This window comes from Canis aureus, chromosome 1 (assembly GCF_053574225.1).
Source record: "Canis aureus isolate CA01 chromosome 1, VMU_Caureus_v.1.0, whole genome shotgun sequence".
NCBI classification, from domain to species: Eukaryota; Metazoa; Chordata; class Mammalia; order Carnivora; family Canidae; genus Canis; species Canis aureus.
This window is the reverse complement of record NC_135611.1, coordinates 93,774,119-93,795,217: the sequence shown is the minus strand read 5'-3', so window position 1 is coordinate 93,795,217 and position 21,099 is coordinate 93,774,119. Positions and strand designations below refer to the sequence as shown.

Sequence of the window (21,099 nt, the reverse complement as noted above, 5' to 3'; positions counted from 1 at the left end):
GCAGCGCGCGCGCGCGAGGAGCGGGAGGAGAGGTCGCCCCGCAGCCCGGGGGCCGGGAAGGGCGGGCTGGGGGGAGGCGGGGACAGGCCGGTGACCCGGGGTTGGCGGCGAGGGCCGGGGCGGGGGGCGGGGGGGGCACGAGGGGGCGCCGGGGCGGGCGGGGTGGACCCGAGCGAGGCGGGGCCTGCAGGGGGCGCCGCGGGGGGGCGCAGGCCGGGCTCGCGGAGGCGGCGGCGAGGGGCGCGCGGCAGGGTCCCCGCGGGGCTGGCGCGGGCCGGCGGGGCGGGCGGGGCGGGCGGGGCGGGCGCGGGGGCCGCCGCCTCACTTCCGGGAGCGCCCGGGCGCCGCGCCCGCCCCCTGCGCGCAGCGCTGTCCGCCCGCCGCCCCGCACGGCGCAGCCCCGCGAGCGCGCAGCCAGGCCGGAGCCCCCGCGCCCCGGCTCCCGGCGGCCATGGGGGCGTCCGCGCGGCTGCTGCGCGCCGTGATCATGGGGGCGCCGGGCTCCGGCAAGGGCACCGTGTCGTCGCGCATCACCAAGCACTTCGCGCTGAAGCACCTCTCCAGCGGGGACCTGCTCCGGGACAACATGCTTCGGGGCACAGGTGGGAGCCCGGGCCGGGGTGAGCGGGAGGGGAGGCGGGGCCCCGGGGTGCGGGTCGGGGGAGGCGGGGCTCCGGGGTGCGGGAGGGGATGCGGGCCCCGGGGTGCGGGTCCTGGGGAGGCGGGGCCCCGGGGTGCGGGTCGGGGGAGGCGGGCCCCGGGGTGCGGGTCCTGGGGAGGCGGGGCCCCGGGGTGCGGGTCGGGGGAGGCGGGTCCCGGGTGCGGGTGTTCGGATGCAGGTCCGGGGGTGCGGCCGCCGCATCCCCTTCCTCACCCCCCCCCCCCCCCAGGAGAGACCTCAGGCAGTTGAGCAATTGCGCCCTGAGAGCTCCAGGCCCCGGGGCAGCCTCGGGCGGGTTATCGGGTACCGTCCGAGAGTTAGGACAGGTTCGAAGTTCAGAGATTAGGGTGAGAGGCGCGTCCCGGTCCGGGCGCTGCTGCTCCCGTAGGAACCGCGGCCTCTCCTCCGCGCGCCCTTTCACCCGGAGAGTTGAAGTTTGACCTGAAGGCTTCGCTCTTCCTTTTTTTTTCTCTTCCTTCCTGCTTGCTTGCTTTTTTTTTTCTTTTTTCTTTTTTTCCTTTTTACTTCCTTCCCTTTCTCTTTCTTTTTTCTAACTTCCTTTCTCTCTCTCTCTCTTTTTGGTTAAACTCTGGGATTTTCTGGTTCCAGCCTTTCTCCCAAATCTGAAGGCCGGCTATTATTTATGCTTGTTGCACTCACAAAATTGGCTTAGATCTTTGATACCCCAGGGATTTCTTAGACAGGAAAGCTATTCTTATGAATCTGAAAGATTGTTTTGTTTCCCATGCCAGATAAATTTTTGTAACTCAGCACCAACTCCAAGTCAACAGTTTCTATACTTTACAGTGGAGAAGTTTTGTTATGCAAATTATATCTTAAGAAAGCTGTTTTTTTTTTAATTAAAAAAAATTAATTTGTACACCCAACGTGGGGCTTGAACTCACAGCCCTAGACCAGAGAGTCTCTCAGGCTCTACCAGCTGAGCCACCCAGGGCCCCAAGGGAGCGATTTTTAAAAAGTCAACAGTAAGATGAGTTTTTTTTTTTTCTCAAAGGTGTTGACCTTTATTTTCCAAAACAACTCGTTTTGAACCTGCTTTTAAAAAAATTACAGCAGTAATTGTACAGGGTAAGAAAAGGATTGGAAAAAGGACAGAAGTACATGAAATGAAAAGTAAAGCCAACTCTGTCATTCCCTGCCTCAGTCTCATTCTTCATAGGGGAACAGGACCTTGGGTTCCCTTTTAGAAATGTGTATTTGTGTACAAACACACACACACACACACACACACGGCCCTTATTTTATGCAATATGCAGTCATACTATGTATTTACGTATTGTGCACCAGCACATTTTCACTTTATATCTAGGATATATTTCCACATCAGAACATAAAAACCCATTTCATTCTGCTCATGTTTGTATAGGTGTCTATTAGCTGAATCTAGATCATCTGGAGGTGGGATTTTTTTGTCTGTTTCAAAATATAAGTGGAAAACAAAGAACCGCCTCCATGTTTTTTGTTTGTCTCTTGGACTTCTTTCCCTCCAGCAGCTAGTCTGGCAAATTACCGCTTTTATTTTTCTCTTCTAACATTGATCTTTTTTTTTTTTTAAATACAGTGTTTTGTCTTTTAGTTACCACTTCTTCAAAAGGTTAAATTGTTTGGCTTGGTTACTAAAAGTTCTTGATGCAACATACTTAAGTAGTTAGGTAACAAATAGCCTCCACCTGGTGGGGGGTAAGGTTACCCAAAGTGGGAAGGGGTAGTAAAGAATGTGTCAGGGATTCTCTGAAAAATAATTGAGCAGTGAGGTATGACCTAGGGGTTAAAGAAACTTTTGGCAGAGTTAAGGTTCCGTACATTTGTGAAAATATAAAACATTTTAAAAATTAAATCTAAAGCCAATTAAATAGGCCTTTTTTCAGAATTGAGAAACAATGCTGTTTATCCTTAACATCCCCGGACCGGTCTGCTGTTCTCTTTCTGGCTCCGTGTGGAGAAAGACAGAGGAGAACATCCCTGGAAACGGGAGTCCAGCTCGCCTGCCAGTTCCTTCTTTAAAGGTCTTTTAAGACGGCAGTTCTTTAACAAAGAAAACAGAGAATAGACCTTAGGGGAGGTGTCAGGAGATTGTTATTACAGGTGTTCTGTATCTCAGGACTAAGAAAATAGTCTCAATAAATATTTTTCTCTTCTAACATTTTTCTCTTCTGTTTTTTTAAAAATGGAATTGGCTCTTTCCCACAGGATCTGAGCCAAAAAAGAGGTGTAGTCTTTTATTAAACACAGTGTTATGTTTTCTGATACTAAAAGCATATTTATTATAAAGGAAGAAATACATATGAGAATAATAAAAAAAAGAATTAAATACTAATTTTAATTAGAAACAAAGAATTATAATTAACTTTTTAGTGCCTTATGTGCTTTTTTCTTTGTCTTTTCTCCATTGCATTTGTATGTATTTGCAAAATTGTTGCATTCTAAGTGTTTGCTCATATACTGTTTTTTTCTCACTTGTGAGCATGTCGACACATCAAGAAGCAGTCTTGAAAATGATATTTAATTTTAGCATTTTCCTGTCTTTGGACATTTATGTTGTTAACCATTCTTTCCTGTAATAAATAATGCTATGACTGTCTTTGTTCATGAACATTTGGCAGCAATATGAAATCCTTAGTTTAGAATTCTCTGTAATGTGGGACTGTCAAATATTGCTGCAGAAGGAGAGTACCGATTTACTCTCAAACCACTATTTCATGAGGGTGCTGTGTTTTATAACCTAGAGCTGTATTTTATAGCCAAAGTTTAAAACCAATCCAGAGAAGGCGCCTGGGTGGCTCAGCCTGTTAAGCATCTGCCTTCCAGTTCTGGTCAAGATCCTAGTAGGGTCCTGGGATCAAGCCCTGAGGGCTCCCTGCTCAGCAGGGAGCCTGCTTCTCCCTCTGCCCTTCCCTCTGTTTGTACTCTTTCTTTCAAATGAATAAATGTAATCTTTTTAAAAATAAATCAACCTAAAAAAAAATGAATCAATCCAGAGTATGTGATTAGACACAGGACACCCTGGGCAACCTGTTGACAGTAGAGTAATGGTGGCTCAGCACGGACCTCAGAGTCAAGAGCTGGATGACCCTTAGACATTAGGCCAGCCCTCTAGATTAAAGAAAGATAAGAAACTGAGCTCAGGAGAGGTTGAAGAACCTGATCATTTATAAACAGCAGTTACCGGGAGAGACCAGGGTGAATGCTCAGTTCTCGCTAGTTAAACACTTTTCTTTCTGCAGTGTTGATGTTCATGAGATCATTCTAGGGGGCACAATTTTTTAATCTATTTACTTCAAAGGATATTTGAAAAGCAACAAATACACCAAACCTTTAATCTTATGAGCATTATAATTTGTTAATTTAAAAACCTGAATCCCGGGGGCACCTGGGTGACTCTGGTTGAGCGTCTGCCTTGGGCGTAGGTCGTGATCCTGGGGTCCTAGGATTGAGTCCCTCATGGGGCTCCCCGCAGGGAGCCTGCTTCTCCCTCTGCCTGTGTTCCTGCCTCTCTCTTTGTCTCTCTCATGAATAAATGAATAAAATCTTTAAAAAAAATAAAAAGCTGGATCCCTTTGAAGAACGGTATGCAGTAACTAATAGTCTGGCTGGGGCAGAAATTGTGAGGTTGCCAAGGGATTGCCCAAAGTTTGAGAAACTGCCTTGCGGCTTAGTGCTTCTCAAAGACGGACCCCTGCCCTAGATGGCTGATCCTTGTGAATGTCATTTGTGCTCATCTGTATGTTGGGGGAGCTGAACTCAGTAGATAATCTTCTGTGTCTCCGTCAGCTCCCAAGATTCTCTAACAAAACTTTTATTATGGCCACCTGTGCAGCACAGATGCACCTATTTAGAATGATGTTGACAGTAGGGACAATTATTTTCGTAATGGCAAAAAAATAAATAAAAACCCACCCCACACCCGAATTTATAAGAGGCAATACATTTACATGGTTTGAAATTCCAAAAAATATAAAAGGGCATTCAGTCAAAAAAATCCTTCATGTCTATGCAACCAAGTGTTTACCTGTTCTTCCCTCTTTATCTTACCCGAATGACAGCAAATGGTAATACTGCCCTGTACCTTTGATAATAGTGCTTTTTGTAAAGATTGCCTCATTTTTGACAGTTTTATTGAGATCTAATTCATATGCCATATAACCCACTTGAAGTTTACAATTATTATTTTTTTAAGATTTTCTTTATTTATTTGAGAGTGAGAGAGATCACAGAAGGAGAGGGAGAAGCATGCAGGGAGCATGATGCGGGACTCAATCCCAGGACCCTGAGATCATGATCTGACCTGAAGACAGACACTTCACTGAAGAAGCCACCCAGGTGCCCCTAAAGTTTACAATTTAATGGACTTTAGGATATGCATGGAGTTGTGCGACCGCTACCACAGTCAATTTTAGGACATTTTCATGACCCCCCCAAAGAAAACTCATACCTACTAGCAATCAATCCCAATTTACTTATTTATTTGTTTAACATGGGGCTTGAACTCAGAACCCTGAGATCAAGAGTCAGTCACTTAATGGCCTGACCACCCACCAAGGTGCCCGGATCAGCATTAATTGGTATAGATCATTGTTAGGGATAAATGAAGAAGGTTATTAGATTATGCACAGGGCTATCTATTTACAAAATTTTAAAAATTTGGAAGTTTTTAAGATTATCAGTTTTAAGAACTATTTACTCTGGGTAGTGACAGGATTATGAGAGGCTTTTTTCTTTTGTTTTGCTTATCCAGCATTTCTCTCTTCCTTCCTTCTTTCCTTCCTTTCTTTCTTTCTTTCTTTCTTTCTTTCTTTCTTTCTTTCTTTCTTTCTTTCTTTCTTTTTCTTTCTAAGATTTTATTTATTTATTTATGAGAGACACAGAGAGAGAGAGGCAGAGACACAGAAGAGGGAGAAGTAGGCTCCCTGCAGGGAGCTCGATGTGGGACTCTGTCCCAGGACCCCGGGATCACGACTTGAGCCAAAGGCAGAAGCTCAACTGCTGAGTCATGCAGGCATCTCACTTACCCAGAATTTTTTTATCTTTCCTTTAAAAACTCTGGGAAATGAACAAGGGATAGTGGAAGAGGAGGTGGGCGGGGGATTGGGGTGACTGGGTGATGGGCACTGACGGATGCACTTGGCTGGATGAGCACTGGGTGTTATGCTCTATGTTGGCAAATTGAACTCCAATTTAAAAAAATAAAAAAATTAAAAATAGTTGTTGGGGGCAACCCTGGTGGCTCAGCGGTTTAGCGCTACCTTCAGCCCAGGGCGCTAAAAATAACTAGTGAAAAAAATCTGTTGAGATATAATTCATATACCATAAAAATTAGCCCCTTTAAAGTATCTAATTCAGTGCTTTCAGTATATCCAGAGCTGTGTAACCATCACCACAGTCAATTTTGGGTATTTCTATTGGGGTGCTTGGGTGGTTTGGTTGGTTAAACATCTGACTCTTGGTTTTAGTTTAAGGTCATGATCTCAGGGTTGTGAGATCAAGCCTTTAGTTAGGCTCTGTGTTCAGCGTGAATCTGCTTGGGATTCTCCTTCTGCCCTTCCTTCCCCCAAATAAATAAATACAATCTTTTAAAAATCTATAATTTTATCACCCCAAAAAGAAACCCTTTCGCAGGAACAGTCACTCTTCATTTTCCCCATGGCTCCCAGCTGGAGGCAACCACTAATCTTGCTTCTCTCCCTACAGATTTGCATATTCTAAATATTTCATACAAATGGAATGATACAGTACGTGGTCTTTTGTGTCTGTGGCTTCTTTCGCTTAATGTTTTCAAGTTCTTATACTTTGTAACATATCAGTACTTCATTTCTTTTTATGACTGAATAATGTAATTTTATGTGGATCTATTAATTAATTTTATGTACATTTTATTTATCCATTCATCACTTGGCGGACATTTGAGTTTTCCATTTTCGGCTATTGTGAATAATGTTGCCGTGAACACTCATTTATAAGTTTTTGTATAGATGTCTCTCTTAATTTCTCTTGGATGTTTGTTTTTTTTTTTTTTTTTAATTTCTCTTGGATGTTTGTATGTGTGTGTGTTTGTTCATACTTTGGCATCCAATTGGTAGGTAAGATGGTAACTCTTTTTAACATTTGAAAACTGCCGCAGTATTTTTCCATTTGGCTACAGCATTTAAAACCCTACTAGCAATATAGGAGGGTTTCAGTTTCTCAGCATTCTTGTCAACACTTGTTATTATCAGCCTCTTTGACTACAGTCATCCTGGTGGGTGTGAAATGGTATCTCATTGTGGTTTCCATTTGTATTTCCTTTTTTTTTTTTTTTAATTTTTATTTATTTATGATAGTCACAGAGAGAGAGAGAGAGAGAGAGAGAGAGAGAGGCAGAGACATAGGCAGAGGGAGAAGCAGGCTCCATGCACCGGGAGCCCGACGTGGGATTCGATCCCGGGTCTCCAGGATCGCGCCCTGGGCCAAAGGCAGGCACTAAACCGCTGTGCCACCCAGGGATCCCTCCATTTGTATTTCCTTAATGACTAACCATGTTGAGCATCTTTCCATGTGCTCATTGGGTTTTTGTTTATCTTTTTATATTCGGATTCTTTCCCCATTTAAAAAAATGGATTGTCTTTTTATTGTGTATAAATTACGTCTTTTATTGTTGTAAGAATTCTTTAGATATTCAGAATACAAGTTCCTTATGAGATACAGGATTTACAAACATTTTCTTTCATTCAGTGAATTGTCTTTTCCCTTTTGTGGTGCTCTTTGAAGGATAAAGTTTTTTTAAATTTAATGAATCCAGTTTTTTGTTTTTTTTTTTTGGTTGATTGTATTTTTGGCTTCATGTCTAAGAAACCACCACCTGATGAAGAGTCATGAAGATTTATGCCTATGTTTTAAGAGTTTTGTAGTTTTAGCTCAAGCCTCTAGGTCTGATTGATGCTACTTTTTGTATATGCTGTGAGGTAGAGGTCCAACTTTATTCTCTTGTTATTGGATATTCAGTTTTCCCAGCACCATTTGTTAAAAAGATTATTCTTTCCCCTGTTGAATTGTCTTGGTATTCTTGTCGAAAACTAATTGATGGTAAGGGTAAAGGGTAATTTCTGGAGTCTCATTTCTGTTCCGTTAATCTGTAGGTCTATTGCTTTTTTAAAAAAATATTTTATTTATTTATTCATGAGAGACACCTACATAGAGAGGCAGAGACACAGGCAGAGAGAGAAGCAGGCTCCATGCAGGGAGCCTGATGTGGGTGCAAAGACGCAGCTGGGATTTCGATAGGAGTGCATTAAATCTGTTAGCCATTTTTGGAGACAGATTCTCTTAATATTAATTTTTTTAAAGATTTTATTTATTTATTCATGAGAGACACACACAGAAAGAGAGGCAGAGACACAGGCAGAGGGAGAAGCAGGCTCCACGCAGGGAGCGGGATGCAGGACTCGATCCCGGGTCTCCAGGATCACGCCCTGGGCTGAAGGCGGTGCTAAACCGCTGAGCCAACCAGGCTGCCCAATATTAATTTTTCTAATCCACAAATCTGAAATGGATTAAATCTCCATTTAGTTAGGTTGTCTTTTTTTTTTTTCCAACAATATAGTTTTCAGGGCAATCCTGGTGGCTCAGTGGTTTGGCGCTGCCTTCGGCCCAGGGCATGGTCCTGTAGACCCGAGATCGAGTCCCAGGTCGGGCTCCCTGCATGGAGCCTGCTTCTCCCTCTGCCTGTGTCTCTGCCTCTCTGTCTTTCTCTCTCTCTGTCTCTCATGAATTAAAAAAAAAAAAAAAAAAAAAAAGTAGTTTTCTGATGGCCCATTTTACACTTAAAAAATGTTTTTCTAAGTTTTTAATTATTTTTTATGTAATTGTGAATGGAATTATTTTCTTAATTTTATTTTCAGACTGTTCAGGCTATATATTTGTATTTTGATCTTGTATCCTCAACTTTGCTGAACTCATTTATTAGCTCTAACAGTTTTTCAGTGGACTCTAGGATTTTCTATATAGAAAATCATCTCATCTGCAGTTTTTTTTTTTTAAAGATTTTATTTATTTATTCATGAGAGACACAGAGAGAGAGAGAGAGAGGCAGAGACACAGGCAGAGGGAGAAGCAGGCTCCATGCAGGGAGCCCGACATGGGGCTCGATCCCGGGTCTCCAGGATCAGGCCCTGGGCTGAAGGCAGCGCCAAACTGCCGAGGCACCCGGGCTGCCCTGCAAACAGAGTTTTACTTTTTTCCTTTCTGGATGCCTTTTATTTCTTTTTCTGGACTAAGTACCCTGGCTAAAATCTGATACAGTGTGGAGCAGATGTGAGAAGATCAGGGTATCTTTTCTTTTTTTAAAGATTTTTATTTATTTATTAATGAAAGACAGAGAGAGAGAGAGAGAGAGAGAGAGGCAGAGACACAGGCAGAGGGAGAAGCAGGTTCCATTCAGGGAGCCCGATGTGGGACTTGATCCCGGGCCTCCAGGATCATGCCCTGGGCCAAAGGCAGATGCTAAACTGCTGAGCCACCCAGGGATCACCTCAGGGTAAATTTTCTTAATGCTATTCTTACACTGATGAAATTAAAAATGTTAAAAATTAGTCTCATCCTCTCAATCCATTTGATGTTATTGGTTGAGGGCTTACAAGGTTTGGCCTGAAGAGTAAGAGGTGGGGGAAGGGGATAATGCCAGTTTTAGGAACTTAGCCTTGAAGTAATACAAGTTTTTACATTTTTTCCCCCAAACACTGTGGATGAGGCTGACTTCTGCTTCTCCAGATCAGTGGTCAAAACCTGGTCAGAACAACAGAGAGGTGTACACATACCAAGTATGTGCAGCTTTATAGCAGGTTATCTTATTGAAGGGTTCCTGAGTGCTGGCCCTTGGAACCAGGTCTTCTTCCAGATGCAGTTTGTAAACCCTGGCTATAAACCTGTCAATCCTGTGCAGTTAATGTGCTTAGTGAAAATCTAAAACTTTGTGAATATGATAATTTAGAATCTGTTCTGAAGTCAGAGTGGCAGTTTATACCAAGAATTATGGAAAGAGTCATATGCCTTAACCTTTTAATCTGAATCCCAGGAGGTTATCCATCAGAAATAATTAAAAAGAAAAAAAAAAGAAGAAAAAACGGTATTAAGATCTTGAAAAGCAGCAGTGGTAGGGCAAAACCAAGACCAATTTAGATAATTTATTTTTTTTTAATTTTTATTTTTAAAAGATTTTATTTATTTATTCTTGAGAGACAGAGAGAGAGAGAGGCAGAGACACAGGCAGAGGGAGGAGCAGGTTCCACGCAGGGAGCCCGATGTGAGACTTGATCTTGGGACTCGATCCTGGAACTCCAGGATCACACTCTGGGCCAAAGGCGGGTGCTAAACCTCTGAGCCACCTAGGCATCCCCCAATTTAGATAATTTAAATGTCCAAGAGTCCTGTGATAATGTTTTATATATCAAACTTGGGTATATGTCGATGGAGTGTGATATAGTTAATAAAAAATGACTGCATAAAGTCACTGGTAAATACTTACAAAATAATGCTGAGTGAAAAAAGAACATAAAACTATACATACACTGGCTGGCACAGTCGGTAGAGTGCACGACTCTTGATCTTGGGATTGTGAGCTCAAGCTCCATGTCTGGTGTGGAGGTTTCTTTAAAAAAAACAAAACAAGGGATCCCTGGGTGGCGCAGCGGTTTGGCGCCTGCCTTTGGCCCAGGGCGCGATCCTGGAGACCCAGGATCGAATCCCACATCGGGCTCCCGGTGCATGGAGCCTGCTTCTCCCTCTGCCTGTGTCTCTGCCTCTCTCTCTCTCTCTCTGTGACTATCATAAATAAAAAAAAACAAAACAAAACAAAACAAAACAAAACAAAACAAAACAATGGGTTCCCTGGTGGCCTGGCAGTTTAGCGCCTCCTTCGGCCCACGGCATGATCCTGGAGTCCTGGGATCGAGTCCCACGTCGGGCTCCCTGCGTGGAGCCTGCTTCTCCCTCTGCCCGTGTTTCTGCCTCTCTCTCTGTGTATCTCTCATGAATAAATAAATAAAAAATATTAAAAACAATAACAACAAAAAAAACCCCAAAACGTATATACACGTAGATTATAATGGTATTACAGTTCCAAATGTAAACAGTACAGTTTGTTGGAAATGACCAGCAAATTAAAATATTGATGTGTAAAAATGATATCAGTTTGTGAGGAATACTTTTAAATTGTTTATCAGTTCTTTTCTGGAGTGTTTAGTAAAATGTAATATGAACACTGCTAAATCTGGTCAAAAGCTGAACTGGGACAGCAAGCGTCTATTTTAGAAGATTAGAAGAATCTCTACAGTAACAGAGCAAGCACTTACACTGAGCCACTTAGAAATAATGACTGTTACAAGTTCTTGTTTAAAAAAGAAAATAGGGATCCCTGGGTGGCGCAGCGGTTTGGCGCCTGCCTTTGGCCCAGGGCGCGATCCTGGAGACCCGGGATCGAATCCCACGTTGGGCTCCCGGTGCATGGAGCCTGCTTCTCCCTCTGCCTGTGTCTCTGCCTCTCTCTCTCTCTCTCTGTGTGACTATCATAAATAAATAAAAATTAAAAAAAAAATTAAAAAATAAAAAAGAAAATAACTCTTGGGACATCTGAACGGCTCAGCGGTTGAGCTTCTGCCTTTGGCTCAGGTCCTGATCCCGGGGTCCTGGGATCGAGTTCCACATTGGGCTCCCCACAGGGAGCCTGCTTCCCCCCCTGCCTGTGTCTCTGCCTCCTCTCTGTGTCTTTATTTATTTATTTATTTATTTATTTATTTATTTATTTATTTATTTATTATGATAGTCACAGAGAGAGAGAGGCAGAGACACAGGCAGAGGGAGAAGCAGGCTCCATGCACCGGGAGCCCGACATGGGATTCGATCCCGGGTCTCCAGGATCGCGCCCTGGGCCAAAGGCAGGCGCTAAACTGCTGCGCCACCCAGGGATCCCTCCTCTCTGTGTCTTTCATGAATAAATAAATTTATTAAATCTTAAAAAAAAATTCTATTATTCTGTATTTTTTTTTCTGATAGAAAATTTACAAAATATAGAGCAGTGCAGATATATTGAAAAATCACTTATATCACACATAGATGACTGCTGTTAATGACGGTGCCTATAGCTTTCTATGATTTTTTCTGTCTCTACATTTGCACTTATGTATTTTTATATAATGGAGACGTTGAAGTAGGTATAGATTATTTTGTAACTTCTCTGTTAATTGTAAGAGTTGACAACGCACATTTTCATATAAGGGTGCTATCCGGAGTTGTTCTCTGGGCTAGTGGCTTCCTAGGGGCCTGGAATGGGATAAAATAAATGTGCTTGCTGACAAGTTTTTTTCTTTCTTCTGTGCTGTAGAAATTGGTGTGTTAGCCAAGACTTTCATTGACCAAGGGAAGCTCATCCCGGATGATGTCATGACTCGGCTGGCCCTTCATGAGCTGAAAAACCTCACCCAATATAGCTGGCTATTGGATGGTAAGGCGTGTTAGGAGAATTTCAGCTGCCCAGAATGAGGAGCGTGGCCAGAGGAGGAGCATTTTGTGGCTACAGACACACAGCTGGTGGGCAGGGGCCCAAGTGCTGTCATTCACCACACTGAGGCCTTGGGGTAGTCCTCTCCTCTAGGCCTGCTTCTTCATCTGAAGGGAAAGACAGAAGCATGGTTATTTCTGTGCTCCCTTCAGATGTGACCAGTTCCTTCATCTTCCTTTGAGAATATTTTATGAGGAGGAGGAAGGAAGGGTAGAAAGTGATTCTCATTCAGCTATAAACTTTCCCCAGCTAGAGGTGTGGCGGGATCTTTGTCGATAGGTTGGTTTTTAGTTTTTGGAGAGAGAAAGAGAGGTATTTATTTTAAGGAATTGGCTCACATGATAATGAAGGCTGACAGGTCCCAAGATCTTCAGGGTGACTGATTGGTGGTCTGGCTCATCTGAAGACCAGCAGGCTTACAGCCCAGGAGGAACTGGCTTCAGTTTGAGTTGGAGGCAGGAAAAAGCTAATGTCTCAGGTCTGGGCAGTCAAGCAGGAGGAACTCCCCCTTACTGGGGGGATGGTCAGCCTTTTCCATCCGTCCAAGGCTTCAGTGGGTTAGATGCGGCCCACCCATATCAGGAAGACAATCTACTTTACTCAGTCTCCTGATTTAAATGTTACTCTCATTCCAAAACAGTCTCACAGACACACCCCAAATAATGTTTGACCAGTGTCCAGGCTCCCCATGGGTCCAGGCAATTTGACACATAAAATTAACCACCATCATGGTCGTCCTGCAGCTGTGATCAGCCTGCCTGATATTACTGCTTTTTTCCAGATTATTCAACATGAACTAATTCTCTTCCTTCTTCGACCCACCCACCCTCCCTTTATTCTTTTTTTTTTTTCTTTTTAAATTTATAAAGGTTTTCCAAGGACACTTCCACAGGCAGAAGCCCTGGACGGAGCTTATCAGATAGACACAGTGATTAATCTGAACGTGCCCTTTGAAGTCATTAAGCAGCGTCTCACCGCGCGCTGGATTCATCCGGCCAGCGGCCGAGTCTACAACATCGAATTCAACCCTCCCAAAGCCGTGGTGAGTAGTGGGATGGCACAGACCATCTCTGATCCCTCTCGTCCACACAGACCTAAGCTTTGTGATGCCTGCTCCTGAGGGAATGTTCTCGGCTCCCGTTGAGCCCTGTGCATCCACCCAGCTTGCTGGTAAAGGAAACCCCTTGGGAACAATGGGGATCTGTGACTCCTGCACAAGCATTTGCCATTTCCTGCTTGGTGCTGGGGAGGATGTTAGGAGTGGGGGTAAGAAGGATTAGAGACCACTTTGGCTTATTTAGGGAGTTGCAGTTGGGGTTCCCAGGCTGTCCCTGAATCCTTTTGTATATTAAATTACTGAGAGGCTGCTTAGAAATCCTTTTACTCTAAGGCCCGATACGGGAGATGATACTGCATGGCCATGGTCTGTGTTTGGGTTTGACTCTGTTTACTTAAAAAGTATGCTGTTGTGCTTGCTGCTGGCACAGAGAGGCTTAAGAATCACTGAACTGCTTATAAAGATCTGCTTCAGAGGTGAGATGTCTGACACCAGCCTCTGGTGACACCTGTTTAGGGCATTGATGACCTGACAGGGGAGCCTCTCATTCAGCGGGATGATGACAAGCCAGAGACGGTTGTCAAGAGACTCAAGGCTTATGAAGTCCAAACACAGCCGGTCCTGGAATATTACCGGTGAGTTTGTCGCTTTTCAGAATGTGCCTGACGTGATGAAACACTAAGTCAGTGTTTGACTGCCCCTGCTTTACAGCTGAACTGCAAAAATACCAGAAGAGTCAATTCAAATTGATTTGATGGGTAGAGATGTATTAGTGTGTATACAGAGAAGTCCAGAAGGCAGGCTGGGCTTTGGCACCATGGGGTTTGATCAGAATTCTTATTGGCTGTGTCCTTAGACCCCTGCATGTTGCACAGAGTTGCCAGGAATGGGCAGGGCATCCTCTATCATGGGGGGCGGAGGGGTCAGCTTCCCCCAAGTGAACAGAAACCCCACGTGTCACCAAGATGACACCACATTGAACGGCCGCTGTGGTCAGGGGACGCTTTGCACTGTTTTAGGCCTATGTTTTTGCCCATTCGGGAGCTGGGAGCGGGCCAGTGACACCCGAGCTCTGCTGTCAGGGAGAGGGAGGGCTGCACTGAGTGCTGGGGGCACAAGTCTCATGATGCTCACTCCCTGGGCCATTAGAGGACATACAGAGGCCTCAGATGGCAGCCTGTCTTCAGGTCATTTACTTGGCCGATAGTCTTGAAGAGCTTGTGTTCGAACACAATTTTATTTGCTCCTTAGGGAATTCATATCCATGACAGGTACTGGAGCTGTCCTGAATAAATATAAGACTCGGGCTAAGGAACAGTGCAGTCCCCGTACTCGGTGTTTCCCCTCTGGTCATGCAGGAGTGATTGTATCCCGTTTCCCTTCACATTCACTAGCTGGACGGGGATGCAGTGTCAACACGTGCAGTGCTGCAGTAGGAGCAGATTCTGGAACCCGACTGCCTGAGTTCAAATCCCAGCTCATTGTTGATTAACTTGGTCTTATTTATTTTTTATTTGAGAGAGAGAGAGTGAGTGTGTGACAGTGAGCACACAAGCAGGGAGAGTGCGAAGCAGGTTCACTGCTGAGCAGGGAGGCCAACACGGGGCTTGATCCTAGGATCCTGGGACCATGACCTGAGCCGAAGGCAGATGCTTAACTGACTGAGCCACCCAGGCGCCCCTATTACCTTGGTCTTAACTTCTTGCTTAAAGTTGGGTAAGAATAGAGGGTGGGCAGAGTGCGTTACTATTGAGTGACTCCCAGAGTTGTGTCTGACGCAGAGTGAACGCTGTATCATCACTGGCTGCTCCTGGTGGTGGTGTGCTGAGGTCGGTTTGTAGTGACCTCTGAAGCCATAGTCTCCAAGCTGTTCTAAAGTAGTACTTTCTGAATGGGGAAATGACAAGGGAGTTGGCAATTCACTTTCTACGGTAGCTGGTACCATAACTGTGGTTTATGGAATGAGCTTGGCTCTTCAGGTTACCAGCTGTGTGTGGGGCTCCTTTGCGCCACAAACTCTTCATGCATTGAGTCAGAGCAATATTGAGTAGTACCTACTGTATATGGCTGTGAAGGGGATTGCGAGAATACACATAAAGCCTTACTGCAGCCCAGGCACTAATAAATCACTCGATGGGAGTTGCTGTTACTATTCTGCTGACACTGTGCTGGGCGCTGGTCTACATAGGTCAAGGCCTGGCCCCAGGCAATCACACCTGCTCTGTGTGGGTGAGGTAGATAGTGGGGTAAATTGTAGTTTCCATATGACACCGATATGCTTCTATCAGTCAGGAACCTAATTCACGCTAACTTCAGCAAAAGGGGAATTTGTTCTAACTACAAAGTCCAAAGGTCAATCCTGGGTCCAGGCGTTCAGATAGCACCACATGGCCTCGGTCACGTTCAGCTCCACTTTTCTGCGTTGGCTTCGATCTCAGGTGGGCTGCCCCCGTGTGAGCCCCTCAGCACCCCAGCTTGTCTCCTACCAGTTCAGCTACTGACCAGAAAAAAGAATTTTACCACAAGTCCTGGAGTCGGATCCAATTATCTCTGATCACGTCCATCCTGGAAGCTAGGGAGTGACTCCACTCCCAAACCAAAACTCATGGACTGAGCGTGGTGAAGATGATGTTTTCCAAACGGGGGTTTTGTTATTCACTCAAAAGTAACCAGAAGGGAGAACGCACAGTTGTTGGGCTGATAAAAACAGTGTGAGGCCCCTTCACAGAGGTGACCACCCAATGCAGCAGCAGGAGGGGGGTAACTTACTTCTGTCCAAATGTGGGAGGGGGGGCGTGTTGAGACGGCTGCAGAGAGGAAGCCTAGAATCTGGGTCCCTGTCTTAGGAGATACCCTAGTCTTTTATTTATTTTTAAAGATTTTATTTATTTATTCATGAGACACAGAGAGAGAGAGAGAGAGAGAGGCAGAGACACAGGCAGAGGGAGAAGCAGGCTCCATACAGGGAACCCGATGTGGGACTTGATCCCAGGACTCCAGGATCACGCCCTGGGCTGACGGATGTGCTAAACCACGGAGCCACCGGGGCTGCCCCTAGTCTTTTATATTTTTAAAGATTTTATTCATTAGAGAGCATGAGCAGGCGGAGGGGCAGAGGGAGAGGAAGAAGCAGATTCCCTGCTGAGCAGGGAGCCTGATGTGGGGGCTCATCCCAGGACCCCGAGATCATGACCTGAGCTGGAGACACCCTGTTTCCAGGCTTCCAGCTTTTGCTACCTCTTGCCATTAACTGAAGCTGTTCCTTCTAAACTCCAGCACTGGACCTCAGGTTGGACTTAACCAAACCCAGAAAGTGGTGGTGTATTTGCAACTTCAGTGGTAATCAGCATTATTATTTTAAAATACTGACAGTTGTATTGTTTTTAAATCGCTTTCAGCAGTGATTAGGTCTGTGTTAACAACACGAAGTTCTCACTCTTTAGAGGACCTAGAGGTGAGGCTGGTTTTACTACAGAGAAATTAAAATGACAAATGTGTGACCAAGGTACAGCTCTAGGATTGTCTAGGTGCCTGCACTTGTACCCTCAATTATTAACTCACTTGTGATACCGGCTTGATCTTAAAGTGGCTCTTCAAGTGGACACAGCAGTTAGGAACCTTGTTCTCTTGAAAGCTTGACAAGATGTCTGTGAATTTGGGGTGTGTGTGTATTTCTGATATGTAGAGAATACAGCATTTTTACATAGTGGCCCTGCTTAGCAGATGTTTCTTAGCAAAAAGTCCATGGAACTTTTTTTTTTTACTATTTTATTTATTTATTTATGAGAGAGAGTACAGATGTGGGGGAGGAGCAGAGGGAGATGGACAAGCAGAGTCCGTGCTGAGCAGGTAGCCTGATGCAGGACTCGATCTCATGGCTCCCAGATCATGACTTGAGCCGAAACCAAGAGTCAGATGCTTATTGGACTAAGCCACCCGGGTGCCCCAACAATAGGAGTTACTAGTCTTAATTCTGGGAAATTTTATGAGATATCAAGAGAGCAATGCTTTTGCCTTCGGGAAGCTTTTGAAAATCAAGTGAAAGGTTGCAGAGGTAGGACTGATTCTGTTTTTAGAAAGAAGCCAGAGTTAGTTCCTCAGTTGCTCTTCTGCAGACTTAAAGTCACTATATGTGAATTAGGGGAGGAGGGGATCTGGAGGGTGGTGTGTGTGTTTTGAAAAGCAGCCCTGGGATTCTGATCCTGCTGCCTTACTCCCAGGAGTAAACAGAGATTGGCTGCCGGTGTGGGGGCATGCCAGACAAATCTGGGGGAGAAAGACAATGAAAACACTTTTTGTTACCATTTCCCCCCCAAATTCAAAAAGGATAGCATAAGAGGAAAAAAAAATAAACCCAGGCAAAAAGAAGGAAGCATAATCAAGTATTAGGTAGTAGTTTTGCAAGTGATTAAGTAGACAGCCCCATGGGTGTCTGACATGCCCCATGTTTGGAAGCCTACTACCAGTTTAGTGATCTGGGCTGTTAACCTTACTTTCTAACACACTGTTTTATCAGTAAAACAAGGAATCTGAACTTGAGAAAGGATTGCGTGAGCTATTATATTTAAGACACTGAGCACATGCTCAGTAAGTGCTACGGTTTTTCAAGTGACCATTTCTGTAAGCCAGAAGACACAACCGAAACTGAAATCTAGGTGTACCAACGCCATACCAATGTCTTTCTCTCTTGATCAGACTTTATTGAAATCCCTAAATCCACAGTTTTTTAAAGTCAACTCTCCTTCCACCCCCCATGTGGGGTTCGAACTCATGACCTGAGACTGAGTTGTATGCTGCACCCACTGAAACCAGCCAGGCACCCCTCATATCATCATCTTTTAAGAATCACTTTGAAAACCCTCATCAGGGGGCACCTGGGTGGCTCAGTGGTTGAGCATCTGCCTTTGGCCCAGGGCGTGATCCTGGGGTTCTGGGATCGAGTCCCACATCGGGCTCCCTGCAGGGAGTCTGCTTCTCCTTCTGCCTGTGTCTCTGCCTATCTCTATGTGTCTCATGAATAAATAAGTAAAATATTGAAAAAAAAAAGAAAAACCTCATCAGGAATGAGTCAGAACTGTGGTGTTTTTTTTTTTTTTTTTTTTTTTTTTTTTTTTTTTTTTGTCATCTTTAGGAAAAAGGGAGTATTGGAAACCTTCTCTGGAACAGAAACCAACAAGATCTGGCCCCATGTGTATGCTTTCCTACAAACAAAAGTTCCACAAATAAACCAGAAAGCATCAGTTACTCCATGAGGAAAAGTGTACATCACCAGTAAGATGAGCAGAGACTCCTCACCTGTGCATTTAGAAGCTCCGTGTTCTGAGACTGGCATGTATGAATTCTTTGAAAATTATATTAGTTTCACTTCTACTGATTTCATTCTGGAAATTAAGAATGGGCCAAATGAGTCCGATACTAAGATTCATCTTTTTGTCTACGCAGGGTATCTTCTATGGGTATGTAATTTAAAAACATCAGATGTCCTAATTAAAAGAGCAATTGGTAGTAATATTAACTTTTGTTCAGAAGACTTAAGTGGTTGATAAAAAATTTTCTTATTCTTTGGAGAAGCTAAAAACATTTCCATGTCACTCGGTAAAGTAGCTCATCAGAGAAATGTGTTGTAGACTGATGCCAAAACCCAGCATCATTAGCACTGTGGTACATGGTTTTGTGAAACACTATCAAATTCTAGAAAACAAGCAACCAGATATGCAGATTAGTTTCAGGATGCAAATTCACTGTTGCCTTTACAGTAAGAAACTTAAAAACTTAACCGTATATACTGTATTTATTATGTCATAAACAAACTTTCAGTTTATTCAGAATTTTCAGTCTGCTATAAAATTGTGTTAAATTAGCATATAGGAAAATATTACTTTCCTATGACAGGTTTTGAGAACATGTGTATTGAAAAAAATGATTTATTAGAAATTGACATTGGAAGTTCTTACAAAAGCACTGAGGTTGAATTATCAACAGAAAATGTAATTAGTCTTGTGTTTTCAGATTATTGCTCAGGTTAAGAAGTATAAGTATGTGCTTTAGGATCTACTTGCCAGTTTCTCTTTTTGATCACTATGTAAAATCTGCTGTGATGAGTGACAAAATACAAGAAGAAAAGCAAACCCATGGCCCTACATAAAAGCAAGCATACTGGGTCCTCAGGAAGTAGAAATAGATCAGCTATGCCTGGGGAGAATTTCCCTGACATGCTTAACAATCATAATTAGTAAACAATCAATTAGTAAACTAATCAAATTAGTAGCAATTAAAAGGATTTACATGAGAGGTTAAAAAGGACCAGGAAGGTAACTGAGTTTGTTGAAGGACTTTATTCCTAGTGAAAGCAGCGGGCAGCTGCTGGCTTTCCCTGCCACCGTCAGCAGGGCAAGAACTCCACCTGTGTGTGTAGCCTGAGTAAGTAGCCCTTTAAAAGCGAAGAGAATTTGATTTCTTCGTAGGGCAACAAGGATGCGTGCTTATGTCCTGTGGCCTGGCAGGAAGAGTGGGGCGATGAGAGGTGGATGAAAAAATCAGCTACATCTTCAGTGGGATATTTACTCTTACTTGGTGCTAAATCAGATGCAACGAGTCCTGGTACAACCTGTTATGAACTGCCTTTGAACACCGGCCTGTTATCCCAGGCACTCAAAATATAAATGCCAGCAAGTGGTTCTTCGTGTATTTTTGTGGGAAAAAACTTTTCTTTTGATTTTTAAAAATTCAATGTTGATCTTTCAGAATGGACCAAGGCTTTTTTTAAAAAGGATTGCAGGACACATTTAATTCTTTACAAAACTTTCTGTAATGCCTTATTTGAATGTATTATGTGCTTTCTAAAACTGTGGTGAACTACTAAGCTTATGAATATTACTGGCTTTCCTGGCATACATGACTCTTAATGTACTACAATAAAATTAAATTCTAGAACTGTGGGTATCCCTGTCTCCAGTATTTCACATGGCCCACTCCATCCCATGTTCTGTTCTGCTGCCCCGAGGTCTCACGAGTTTCTGAACTGGTGACTGTTTTCTAGTAACTGATGACAGTAATAGGCTGGGTGCATTTCAAGCTACATCTGCTGTAGGGCTGCAGGCAGGCATGCTGCCCTTCTTACACTTAAGATTTGAAAATCAAGAAGAGGGGTAGAAGAACATGGCTTTGAAAATTAGGGCTTCTTCCCTATGTCCGTTCCCTCCCCATCCCCAAAATACTTCACCCAAAGTTTTGGACACACATCCATTACTTTGGGAAACACACTATTATTTTTTCCCTTAATTAAAGCAGATAAAGAGAACCTGCTTTAAGCAGAATGAGCTGGTGTCATGGGCTATCCCGATGAAGCCTGTCACTGCCTAGCCACAGGGAAATACGTCTAGTGCCAAGTGCCATGGCTAGGAGAAGACACCCCCTTAGTTGAAGGCTAAGGAGACCAGTACCTCTACCCAGTACCCTACTTTCCAGAGTCCCACTGTTACTTTGGTACATTTTCCATAAGCAGAATGTGCTGTGGGAAATGCAACGTGGCAGTACCATCCACAAATAGATTACATACTCGCTCAAATTTCTAAACCCCAGCCCACACCTACTTTTGCCCCAGATACTTACAATGGCTTTCCAGCAAAATATTTTATTTTTTTTATTTTATTTTATTTTTTTTAAATTTTTTTTTTTTTATTTTTTATTTATTTATGATAGGCACACAGTGAGAGAGAGAGGCAGAGACACAGGCAGAGGGGGAAGCAGGCTCCATGCACCGGGAGCCCGACGTGGGATTCGATCCTGGGTCTCCAGGATCGCGCCCTGGGCCAAAGGCAGGCGCTAAACCAC

At 44.0% G+C, this 21,099-nt stretch overlaps 1 protein-coding gene across 1 annotated transcript; it reads left to right on the top strand.

The window, feature by feature from the left end:
- Positions 1-393: 393 nt before the first annotated feature.
- Positions 394-20,208, top strand: AK3 (adenylate kinase 3). The gene is made up of 5 exons (XM_077909232.1): positions 394-602; positions 12,033-12,152; positions 13,079-13,251; positions 13,783-13,901; positions 18,398-20,208. The coding sequence occupies exons 1-5, from the start codon at positions 452-454 to the stop codon at positions 18,516-18,518; spliced, it is 684 nt and encodes a 227-aa protein (XP_077765358.1). The 5' UTR covers positions 394-451; the 3' UTR covers positions 18,519-20,208.
- The last annotated feature ends 891 nt before the right edge of the window (positions 20,209-21,099 follow it).

What these genes read in the sequence shown, in the direction of transcription:
- AK3 (XM_077909232.1), top strand. Translation starts at nt 452, where the DNA reads ATGGGGGCGTCCGCGCGGCTGCTGCGCGCCGTGATCATGGGGGCGCCG. An exon ending in CAACATGCTTCGGGGCACAG is followed by an intron (nt 603 to 12,032) that starts GTGGGAGCCCGG and finishes TCTGTGCTGTAG; the next exon opens with AAATTGGTGTGTTAGCCAAG. An exon ending in ATATAGCTGGCTATTGGATG is followed by an intron (nt 12,153 to 13,078) that starts GTAAGGCGTGTT and finishes AAATTTATAAAG; the next exon opens with GTTTTCCAAGGACACTTCCA.